This window comes from Ahaetulla prasina, chromosome 7 (genome assembly GCF_028640845.1).
Source record: "Ahaetulla prasina isolate Xishuangbanna chromosome 7, ASM2864084v1, whole genome shotgun sequence".
NCBI classification, from domain to species: Eukaryota; Metazoa; Chordata; class Lepidosauria; order Squamata; family Colubridae; genus Ahaetulla; species Ahaetulla prasina.
In genome coordinates, this window is record NC_080545.1 from 2,304,149 (window position 1) to 2,316,045 (window position 11,897).

Genomic DNA, 11,897 nt, shown 5'->3' on the forward strand with positions numbered 1-11,897 from the left:
AACTCGATACGGCCTGGTATCGATTTAACATCATCATCTTCTTTTAACCAACCCCATAATTCCTTGCGGGGTGGAGTCTGGGCAACTGAATGGAGCTAACAGAGTGTTTTAATGGCCGGATGCCCTTCCTGTCGCCAATGCGGAGTTTTGTTTCAGCAGATATAGTCTAGTGTCCAGAAAGAAAAATATCTGCCTCAACCAAGGATCGAACTCACAGCCTCCTGATTGTGAGGCGGGAGCTCCACCTCTAGGGCACCACTCAGTATCGATTTAACAATTCGCACACATTGAAATATTGCATGAATCGAACACCCGCTCGGGGCTACCCACCTGGCCTCAAACGTGCTGGACCATGAAGTGTGACACATTAAATTTGAAACGCTGAATCACTGAGGGACTTGCAGAAATCAAATATGAACTTTTTGTGACTTTTATTTAGCTACAACCAAATTGGTGCGATCGATCGATCCGAAGAGACGCTAGGTGTTTTACATAAGAGTGTTATGTTTTGTTTGTCCAGAAGGCAAATAAGCTTTTTGCTTGTCAAAGGCTTCTAAAAATCCATTCTTTGCTGATCAGATTATGCTCTACTAATTCCAGAATGCAAGGCACGGCTGCTGCCTCTTGGCATGCATTAAACATTTAGTTATGCCCGTCGTAAACCCGTTGGATTCGAACCTCAGGCAGCATGTCTCTGCTGAAGAGTTTTAACAGGATCTCAGCTGCCTGAAGTTAGGAGATGTGGCTTCTGCTAAAAATAAAGCCACTTCAGTGAGAAATTCGGCCCTTTTATTAAAATTGAGCAGATGCAAAGAGACCCAGAAATCACACAATCAAAGCCTTTTGCAAGGCGGGGGGACTTTGAACGTAGTCACATCTGCCATCTTGACTTTTCTGACCTTCCCTGAGTGCCTGGAATCTCTGTTCTCCACCCATCCATCCTTTTGGTTATTGTATTGATGTATTTATTATCGTTGTGTTCCTTTGTCACTGTCAACTTTATTGCCCTATTATTTTAGTTCCCTTTACCCAATAATTTTTATTGTTGTCGATCACCTCGCATTGTCCCATGGGGAGATAAGCAGTGAACAAGTCTAACAAATAAATACATACAGGTGGTCCTTGACTTACGACCACATTTGAGTCCCAAATTTCTGTTGCTAAATGAGACCGTTAAGTGAGTTTGATCTCATTTTATGACCTTTGTTGCTACAGTTGTTAAGTGAATCCATGTGGTTAAGTTAGTCACACGGTTGTTAAGTGAATCTGGCTTCCCCCTGGTCACAAAAGGAGATCATGGGACACTGCGACCGTCATAAATATGAGTCACTTGCCAAGCGTCTGAAATTTGATCACACCACCACAGGGACGCTGCAACGGTCGTGAATGTGAAAAATGGTCACTTTTTTCAGTGCAGTTGCAACTTCAAATGGTCACTAAATGAACTGTTGTAAGTAGAGGACTATCTGTAAATAAAGGCGAGAGGTTGGAACTGCACTGGCTGTTATTTAGTTGAAAGAAAGAGAGAGAGGAAAAGAAAGAGAGAGCGAGAGAGACGAAAGAAAAGGAAGGAAGGAAGGAAGGAAGGAAGGAAGGAAGGAAGGAAGGAAGGAAGGAAGGAAGGAGAGGGAGGGAGGGAGGGAGGAGAGAGAGAAAAAGAAAGAAAGAGAAAGAAAGAAAAAAGAGAGGAAAGAAAGAGAAAGAAAGAAAAAAGAGAGGAAGGGAGGAGAGAGAGAGAGAGAAAGAAAGAAAGAAAGATATTTGCCATGAGTCAAGTTTGTTTGTTTGTTTTTCCAGCTGCCTTACCTCACCATCCGAGGACTTCAACCACCACACCGAGTGATTGTGGGTCGTTGACCCCCAGCTGTCCACACCACATCTTAGCTTGGCAAACTGGGTGAGTTTGGGGTCCCTTGGGAGGAGGGCAAGAGCTGGGCAGGGATTCCCTTCGGAAGCCCACCTCTTGGTGATCCTGTCTGGGCCAGTGGATCTATCTCAATCTTTTCTTCACCACGGTCCCCCTCTAAATACCTTTCGTGGTCCCTGCTATGGAACCCCAAGACTTAAGCCTTTGCAGACCCCCCTGTGACAAAATTGCACCCCCTCCCAGGGGTCCACGGGCCACAGGTTGAGAAAGTCCGGTGGAGGCTACTCAGACCTTTACAATATTGTTTTTATTTTTACACCGTGCACTCTCTGAATTAACGGCTAGCGTCTCCATAGACTTGTAAAGAGGAAAGGGGAGAGGGGTAAAAAGAAAGAAAGAAACCCACCAAAATAATGTTCCCCTTCGCATTTTTGTGAGCTTCACTGATCTCCACAAATTGTCACCCTGCGAAAAGCCACCATGTGGTTGCATCCGGCACGGATTTAGATCCACGGTGACGTTTTGAAGCGAATGGGGATATTTTGCACGCTGCACAGATGCTGCTTGGGCCATCAATCTCATGTGTCCCAGAAGGAGGGCCATCTCCCGAGCTTTTAATCGGTTATATACCATTTTGCTGGAGCTTTCCGAAGGGTGATCCAGTTCTCTGAATACTGTGATCCAGCTCATGCGCAAAGTTTCTGGAGAAGGGATTTGCGGGTGAACGTTTCCAACAGTTGATCTGGGTTATATGTACAGCTGATTGCTTAAAAAAAAAAATACATGATTTTGCACCCTTGGTGGAGAAAATAAATAACAACCCAGGAATATTTGATCTCTTGAGAGAGGAGAGCTTTTTTTGTTAAGACTAGGAGAGTCTTTTTCAACTTTAAGAAGCGTGAACTTCAACTTTAAGAACTGGTTAAGAAGCGTGGACTTCAACTCCCAGAATTCCCCAGCTGGGGAATTCTGGGAGTTGAAGTCCACGCTCCTTAAAGCAACCCAGGTTGAGAAATACTGTCCTGGGAACCGCGTTGTCTCGTCTGCCAAAAAAAAAATAATGTCCTTTTTTTTTCCTGCTTCTTATACCCTTCCCCAATTCTTCCCGTGCAACTCCCAGCGTCCCGAAGTGTCTTTAGCCAATTTTCCTCCGTCACTAACTCCCTTTTGTCTTTCTGAAATGACTCCCCAACTCGTTTCCCGACGGGTGTGAACCAGCTCTTTGCGAAGTCATGTCTCTGCTTTTCTTTTTTAACAAGGCTGATCTGCTGTTTCTTCTCCCTTTCCTCCCTTTCTCTCTCTCTCTTTCTTTCTCTCTCTCTCTCTCTGCTTTGGTTCTGCTTTGCTCAGAGATGCCCGAGGCAGCTCACCCACTATGGATGAGTCTCAATCTCCAACTCAGCCGAGTACTGATGATGATTAGAGGTATAGTGAGGGGCTTGGGGGATTTTTTTTTTCCTACTCTAAACCCAGGTTTCATCTCCAGTGTGTTGTTCCTTGTTCCTTGTTCTTTGTTCTTTGTGTCTTGGGCTTTGCACCATTTCTCTCGGGTGGGACAGGACCTCCAAATAACATTAGGGAATTAGAGCAGAGCAAAGTTTCTTAACTTTGGCCGGGTGAAGGTGGGTGGACTTCAAGTCCCAGAATTCAGGGGAGGCTGGGGGATTCTGGGAAGTCAAGTCCATCCATGATGGCTGGAGAATTATGGGAGTTGAAGTCCACCCATGCTGGCTAGAGAATTTTGGGAGATGAAATTCACCTATGCTGGCTGGAGAATTATGGGAATTGAAGTCCATCCATGCTGGCTAGAGAATTATGGGAATTGAAGTCAACCCATGCTGGCTAGAGAATTATGGGGAAGTCCATCCACGCTGGCTGGAGAACTATGGGAATTGGAGTCCATCCATGCTGGCTGGAGAACTATGGGAATTGAAGTCCATGCCTCTTCAAATATCCAAGGTTGAAAAACACTGAATTAAGAGATTGCAACGCAAGAAAGCCGAAGCTCAAAGAAGTGAGCAAAGGTTTGGTCAGCTATATAGTCCAGAGTATCGAACTGTACTAAGAGCGTCACAGTTGGCTCTTGGCTCTTGTATAGAGAAATCACAATTTCCTTCTCTTATCCCGAGTAAACAGCATGAAGTATGTGGGATTGGCCTTCCCCTGGTAAAACAACCAAGGTCACCTAAGATTGGCAGAAAGAAACGTAGCGGGCGAAATGTCACACGTAGCGGGAGAGCAAGAGAAGTGAAAAGAGAGTGCTCCAGATTTGCTCTAAATGCCACAAGCGAGCTGGTAGTGAAACTGTTGGTGGAAGTGAACCAAACCAACTGTGAAACAGCGCTCCTATATGTATGCCTCATCCTTGACGTGAATTTCTTCTTGCATGCCTCTCTCCGTCCTTGCTTTCCTTTCCTTGGCGTGTCCTTCAGCTCATGCAACCGTCTCTGGTGCTTCTCCAAGCTTGGCGGTTTTCTTGCACGAAGTTTCATTTCCAAGCTAGGTAACATCATTCATGTTAGTACTGATGATGTTCCCTAGCTGGGTCATGAAACGTCTGCAGAGAAGACTGCCACGCTCGTACAGCATCAAGGACCCCACCAGTCCAACGCTGAGCTACAAATATTATTTTTTCTTCTATTGGTGCAAATATCTCTCCCAAAGGCCGGTCGTGTCTGTGTTTATGTAAGACCAAATGGGATGGAGGGGTTTCCTAGATCAGGGGTCTCCAACCTTGGGAACTTTAAGACTTGTGGACCTCAACTCCCGGAGTCCCTCAGCCAGCAAAGCTGGCTGAGGAACTCTGGGAGTTGAGGTCCACAAGTCTTAAAGTTCCCAAGGTTGGAGACCCCTGTCTTAGATGAAGGGCTGGTAGGGTGGAATCCTCCAAGCCAAACAAGATCTCTTCCCACCCAGGAGAGGTACCGGTGTCCAGATGTGAGGACGATCTGAGTGCAACATCTGTCACTCCACTGATCGCCAGGGTTGGGTACCAGCGTTCCATCTGTACCCCGTCTTGGCTTTCTCCCGTGTCTCTTTCTTAGCTTGTTCTTAAGACTGCAATTGAAAACATAAACCCTTCTAACAATTTTGGAAGTCAGGGCCAAATAGTCTGTAGAGATTCTCCGGTCATCCAGGTCGTGGTTGTCCCAAAGGTACTTTTTTTTTTCAGGAGGCAACTGGGCTTTCTTGCTTTTTTCTTTTGAAGACGTTTCGCTTCTCATCCAAGAAGAGCCTTCAGCTCTGACTGGATGGTGAGGAATGGAAGGGTTTATATCAGGGGTGAAATGCTCCCAATTCAGACCGGATCGCCCGATCCGGTAATGATAGCGGCAGGAGGTTCGGAGAACCGGTAGCAAAAATCCCTGCCCCCCACCCACCCATGCCCAGCTGAGCCACGTGATCATCAGAGGTTTTTTTTTATGTTTTAAAAGCGAAGCCCCACCCTAGCTCTGGGGATAAAAGGCAGGGGGTGGAGATGAATAGGTGTGGCAGACAACTATTCATCTTCCGGACAGACGGACGGACTTATTAGCCTGCAGTGAGAGAGAAACTTTCTCATTGCTTCAACTACAGAGAGCTTGTCGTGTTTGGGGAGCTGGGTCAGAACAGTCACTAAGCGATCCATTCGTAAGTAGAGGACCACCCGTAATGGACATGGACTAACGCAAACTTCCATCTCTCTGTAGGAGCTACAGCGATAGCTGCTACCTGGATTCTGCCCTTTATCCAGAACTCTCTGACGTCCAGTGGTACGGACAGGACAAAGCCAAGCCTGGGACCCTAGTCTGACCTCAGCTGTCCGGATGCATCCACGCCATTTTGGGGGGAAAAGAAGACGAAGAAAAAAAAATCACCTCACTGCCTCTTCATTTGCCTTATCCAGCTGCCCGACACCAGCTTCAAGCGAAAAGCACTTTTTTTTGGCCATCAGACAAGTGAAGATGATGATCACCGAAGGAGCAATTGTGTCAGTAGTGCAAAACACACACACACACACACACACCCCACCATTCTTCAATCCCAGTTCTGCACACTCGTTCCTTCCCCCCTCCCTCCGCAGGTCTCAAGGCGAGATAATAAGGGTGGGCAATCCAAAACCTTCCTGGATTTATCCTTATCCTTCGAGCGGGCAAAAACATATTCTGGCGCGAAACGGTGGAATTGGAACATTCGGATTTGAAACGTAAAACTCAAAGCGGTCGGAAAGAAGGGTGGCAAATGCCCCTTTTGGGTTCAAAGGCAGGAGAGCTGGCAGCGCTTGGTCTCCAGAGACGAGCCGGAAGGTCATCAAAAGCAAATTTGTGGTGGCTGCCCAAGATTTTGGTAACTTGCCAGAAAGATTCGCTTTCCTCTAAAACGGGGGTATTTTTTTAAGAAGCAGCAATAGCCTTTGTGATGCTCTTTTGAGAGCCGACAAACCGTGAACCATTTTAGATCAGGGAATATAAACCCGGGATACAGTGGTGGGGGTGGCCTAGAAGGTGGAGCCCTCGCCTCACAATCAGGAGGCTGTGAGTTCGATCCTAGGTAGAGGCAGATATTTCTCTCTCTCTGTCTGGGCACACTATATCTGCTGAACAAAACTCCGCACTGGCAACAAGAAGGGCATCCGGCCATTAAAACACTCTGCTAGCTCCATTCAGTTGCCCAGGTTCCTCCCCGCAAGGGATTACGGGGCCGTTAAAAGAAGATTAATAATATAAACCCAGGATCTGTTGGGAGAAACCAGTTGGGAGAACAGGGAGGCAGGCCAGGTTATAAGAGGAAGGGGAAATTTAGTAATTTTTGCAACATTTCCCAGGGCAAAAAAATTGCAAGAGCACACCGTGATATTGCTTGGAAAAACCTCATCAGATGATGTGAAAATGCTCCCAAAATGTTCAGGGTTACCAAAAAAAAAAACCCATACAAGGGAAGATCTCAAATTAAGGGATGGATTAAGGGAACGTGGATCGGGATATGTGGAACATGATCTCCAAAGTCTATTATGTATTACTAATTGCAGGAAAGTGGTTTGTGACTTGCCAGGGGAATTTTTTTCTTACACGAGAAAGAGAGAACGTGGCCGAAGTCATTTGCCTTCCCTTCATTCCCAAAACGAAACGTCCACCGTTATTTCACCCACGCTGAATTCCAAAAAACGTCGTTGCTGAGGCAGAAAGAGGGAACAAACACTTGAGCCATGATTTCTACGAATCTAGAAAGCCATCCGACTTCCAAAAAGCCTCAATGTTTTTTTATAAGAAACCCAGACGCCAGCTCCGTGACCCATGACCCATCTTCGCGAGCCCACGGGCTTCCCCACAAGCCGCCATTCCTGCCCTTCCCGACGTTCTCCCTCCTCTTGAGCATTATTAACAAGAGCCAGAATCCGTCTTTTGGGAGGAGTAGTGGGGGGGGCTTTCATTAGCCCCCCCCCCCCTTAATAATCTGGCCAGATCTTGAAGGAAGCAGGCTGAGTCTTTGCCATGGTGCTACTTCGATTTTTTTTTATGGCCACTGGGACAACCAGGGTTTTCCGGCCTTTCGTTTTGTGTGTGTGTGTGTTTGTCCGTCAGTTTGGCAATAGCAAAAAATGAAAATTCAAGAGAGAGTCCAAAGAGCAAAAAATAAATAAACAAATACCCACCAACTGCTTCCATTCATAAATGGCGAGGAATAATCGGGAAAAATCAAAATAACTTGAAAGCGGCTGGCTCTGGAAGCAAATGGAGAATGGTTGAACTGCAGAGGGCGGACAGAAGAGAAAGTAGAGGCACGTTGTTGGATAATGTACAGCTAGTCCTCGACTTACAACAGTTCGCTTAGTGGCCAAGGTTACAACGGCACTGAAGAGAGAGTTATGACCGTTTTTCCACACCTACGATCCCCGTGGTCACGTGATCGAAATTCAGATGCTCGGCAACGGATTCATATTTATGACGGCCCCGGGGGAGGGGGGGGTGTCACGTGATCCCCTTCAGTGACCTTCTGATGAGCCAAGTGAAAATGGGGAAGCCGGATTCACTTAACTGGGTTAACAACTGCAATGATTCACTTAACAAACGGGGCAGGAAAAGTCCTAAAATGGGGCAAAAACTCACAGAGCAACCAGGCTCCGCTTAGCCACGGAAACTTTGGGCTCTGCCGTTACGACGCTGCAACCGTCATAACTGTGAGTCAGTCGTCGAGCGTCCGGATGTCAATCACGTGACCACAGGGGTGGGGGGTGGGGGGAGGCTGCAACATAAGTGTGGAAAAACAGTCTTAAGTTCCTTTTTTTCAGTGACGTCGTAACTTCGGTCACTAAATGAACGGTTGTAAGTCGAGGACGTCCTGCATTTAGGCCATGGACAAACAACAGAGAGCTCCAAAAAAAAATGGGAAGATGGCAGCTGCCCACCCACTCCAGACAGCCATCCCTGGGAAAAAGCAGGCCGTCTAATCTGGAATCGGGGAGTAATTCTAGCATTTCATTCTATGTTGATTTGCACCCAGCTGGGCTATCAAAATGTTTTCTTTTAAATCTGGTCAATCATTTACTTACTCGCTTATCCAAACCAGAAAATAAGCTTTTCGGTAAAGTTTGAACCGCCCTGCTGTGTCATTAAGACATTTCTTTAAGGTTAAAATAATCATCTCTCCATATGCTCATGTCTTTATGGTTTAGGGTGTTTTCCAAGCTCGGCAACTTTTCAGCTGCGTGGACTTCAACTCCCAGAATTCCCCAGGCTTGGGGGAATTCTGGGTGTATGAAGTCCACGCAGCTGAAAAGTTGCCGAGCTTGGAAAACGCTGAATTTTATAGCATCCTTTTGCTTGTCCTCTTATTAGGGGACAAAAAGAACCAGGGTATCGGAGAGCAAGAATTAGCAAAAAAAAAAAATACAATTCTCAGCTTCTCCATCAATCTGTAATTTTTCCAGAGGGAGGGAAGGGAATTGTCTACTATTTTTAAAACATGCAACACACTTTGAAACAAACCACTTCATGGTTTAAAAGGAAAAAGAAAGGAGAAAAAAAAATACCGATTTTTCAGTTCAATCAGCAGCTAGAAATCTTGATTTCTTCTTATTATTTTTAATTTGTATGCCAAATGATAAGCCAGAATGCTGGCAGATGACCAGGGTCAAATGGGAAAGGAATAAACCAGAGTTTCAGGGAGTTTTCCGACGGCCTACAGAATTGCCAAGGTCTTGGGAAGGAACCCAGCAAGCAAACTCACCCACCCACCCCCAGTTCACAAGTTGATGGCGTCCAATGTAACTTTAACAATGTTGGTTCACAGCCAAAACTTCATCCATCTCTGGACCTTCTAGATCAGGGGTCTCCAACCTTGGCAACTTGAAGACTTGTGGACTTCAACTCCCAGAATCCCTCAGCCAGCAAAGCAAAGCTGGCTGAGGAATTCTGGGAGTTGAAGTCCACAAGTCTTCAAGTTGCCAAGGTTGGAGACCCCTGTTCTAGATCTAGTCTACAACGTCAGGTTTTTGGCGTGTGACTGAGCAGAAAGACAAGACAAAACTTAACAACCCCCACACCCCTAACCCTGGCTGCAAAATTGTTTTAAAAAGAAACAAAAAAGCTCACACTTTTCAGCTAGTTTGCAAATTGGTCCTGGGTGGGTTGTTTGCTGGGGGAGGGGGGAAAAAACGGTGTGGGGGGGGTTGATTCCCAATGTTATTTTTATTTCTTTCGATCAAGGCACTTGTGAGCCAGTCTGGTAGTAAAGACAGAAGTTAAGTAAAACAGGTTTTACTGTTTAAACTCGATTCAGTTTGACGGGGAAAAAAATGAAAATAATGTACATAAGAACATTAAATCGAGAGATCGGAATATAACACGAAGGGGGTATTCCTGGTTACTGTATGGCCCCACTTAGCCCCCCTACTCACCCTTGGAATTCTGCTTTTATATAGAGGAAGAAGAAGAAAAGGGTCCTACTAGGTCTAAAAATGCTTTTAGTCTGTATGTAAAAACCTTCCCTCCCTTCTCCTGCTTTGTATATGCATTCGCACCATGTTCAATGGTGGCCAGGGTTTATTTTTTAAACGATATTATATGCAGTTGGGTGTTGAAAATGTTGGGAAGAGAAGAAGAAATAAAAGGAAGTTGGTTTTGGTTTTCAACTCAATGTTAGTTTTGGAAACAGCAGACTCATTCAGGTGCTATTATGATGACCAGTTATACTGCTTAGTTAATTCGATATAAAGAAAGGAACATATGTGTATGTGTGTGTGTGTGTATATGTATATATATATATGCACACACACACATATATATACACACATGTACATACATACACACGTATATATATAGATATGCATATGCATATGAGCTCCCTTCTTTGTATCTTTTATATATATATATATATATATATATATGATCAATTCTAGTTCAACATTTTTTTAAAAGAAAAAAAAAGGACAGAACTCTTCGGAAATTGACTGTAAAGCATGTAAAATGATTTAGACTCCTGTACAGCAGTGATCAAGAAAAACGAGATACGCTGTTAAAGAGTTGCAGAAATTTGTTCTTTTTTTTTTTTAATCCGCTTTTAATTTATTCTTTTTGTATTAAGAATTTGTATAGTTCTCTTTACATTTTGCAAAGACAGTGTTGTCGACACTTCCTTATTAAAGCATTTTCAAGATGAAAACAAAAAAATCTGACCCCGCGTGCAGCTTTTTTGGAAGCCCTTCGACCTACCTGATCGTCTTATTTTAGCCAATTTTGTCTGAAATGGGAAAAAAACCAGCGGGACTGAACCCGCTCAGTCCTAGAGCAATGAAAAAAACACTTCCATATTCCTGTCCCCCCAAAAATAATATGGACATATCCAGGAGGTTTCCAAGAGTCAAGGTGGGGAGCTGGGGAATTTATTTTATACACTATTTTTAAATCTTGCACAAGTCACATTTCTAAGTTTTTATGTTTCTATGTATGCAGGTTGGAATCTAATTCGTGGTCATTTAAATCTAGGACGTTGATGTTTTTCAACCTTGCTGCCTGGGGAATTCTGGGAGTTGAAGTCCACACTTCTTCAAGTGGCCCAAGGTTGAAAAACACTGATCTAAGAAGGACCCACACAAGGGATGTGCCGTCCTGCCTCCAGAAGTTGTGGGTGCTCCACAAGGTTTGTAAGAAGAGATTGGACAACCATTTGTCTGAAATGGGGTAGGGTCTCCTGCTTGAGCAGGGGGTTGGACTAGAAGACCTCCAAGGTCCCTTCCAACTCTCTTAAGTCTATTCCTGTGATGGCAAACCTACGGCACGCGTGCCAGAAGTGACATGCAGAGCCATCTCTCCAGACATGCAAGCCATTGCCTGTTGCTCTTCGGGTTCCGGCACACTGGCCAGCTGGTCTTCAAGTGCACGGGAGCACCGGAAATGAAGAGCAGCCACCCGGCGCGCACATGTTGCACCAGCCAGCTGGTCTTCGCGTGCGCATGCACGCCCGAAACCGGAAGACCAGGTGGCCGGTGCGCATGCACGCACCGGAAACCGGAAGATCATCTGGGAACTCCGGGAAGTGGCCTTTGGCTTTCAGCAGCGAGTTTGGGGAAATGCCGTTCCTTCATTGTACACGTCCCAGAGAGTTGGCTTGCTTAGATATTTCCATCTCGTTGACTTCCACCTTTTTCTAAATAGCAATAGCTCTTAGACCAGGGATCTCCAACCTTGGCAGCTTTAAGCCTGGCGGACTTCAACTCCCAGAATCCCCCAGCCAGCTTTGCTCACTGGGGAATTCTGGGAGTTGAAGTCCGCCAGGCTTAAAGCTGCCAAGGTTGGAGACCCCTGTTTTAGACTTATATACCGCTCTCTTAAGTGGTTCACAGTTGTCATATTGTACCCCAAAATCTGAGTCCTCGTTTTACCGACCTGGGAAGGATGGAAGGCTGAGTCAACCTGGAAAGGCTTGAGCCGGTCAGGATCGAACTGCTGGCAATGGGCAGAATTAGCCTGCAATCCTGGATTCTAACCGCTGTGCCACCTTTCCAGATGGTTTCAGATTGGCCTGACCAGTGATGGGTTTCAAAAAAATTTTA

At 45.5% G+C, this 11,897-nt stretch overlaps 1 protein-coding gene across 10 annotated transcripts in view; it reads left to right on the plus strand.

Annotated features, from left to right (window-relative positions):
* Positions 1 to 9,260, plus strand: part of FRMD4A (FERM domain containing 4A) — a 342,273-nt gene extending 333,013 nt beyond the window's left edge. For 9 of the 10 annotated variants that reach the window (XM_058191964.1, XM_058191962.1, XM_058191968.1 and 6 more), the window contains 2 exons: positions 1,798 to 1,897; positions 5,557 to 9,260. In XM_058191964.1, coding sequence (XP_058047947.1) covers positions 1,798 to 1,897; positions 5,557 to 5,659 — 203 coding nt within the window. In that variant the 3' untranslated portion in view covers positions 5,660 to 9,260. Of the gene's footprint in view, positions 1 to 1,797; positions 1,898 to 3,217; positions 3,464 to 5,556 lie in introns of those variants that run through there. The other variant, XM_058191970.1, reaches the window with a different exon arrangement.
* Positions 9,261 to 11,897: the final 2,637 nt, after the last annotated feature.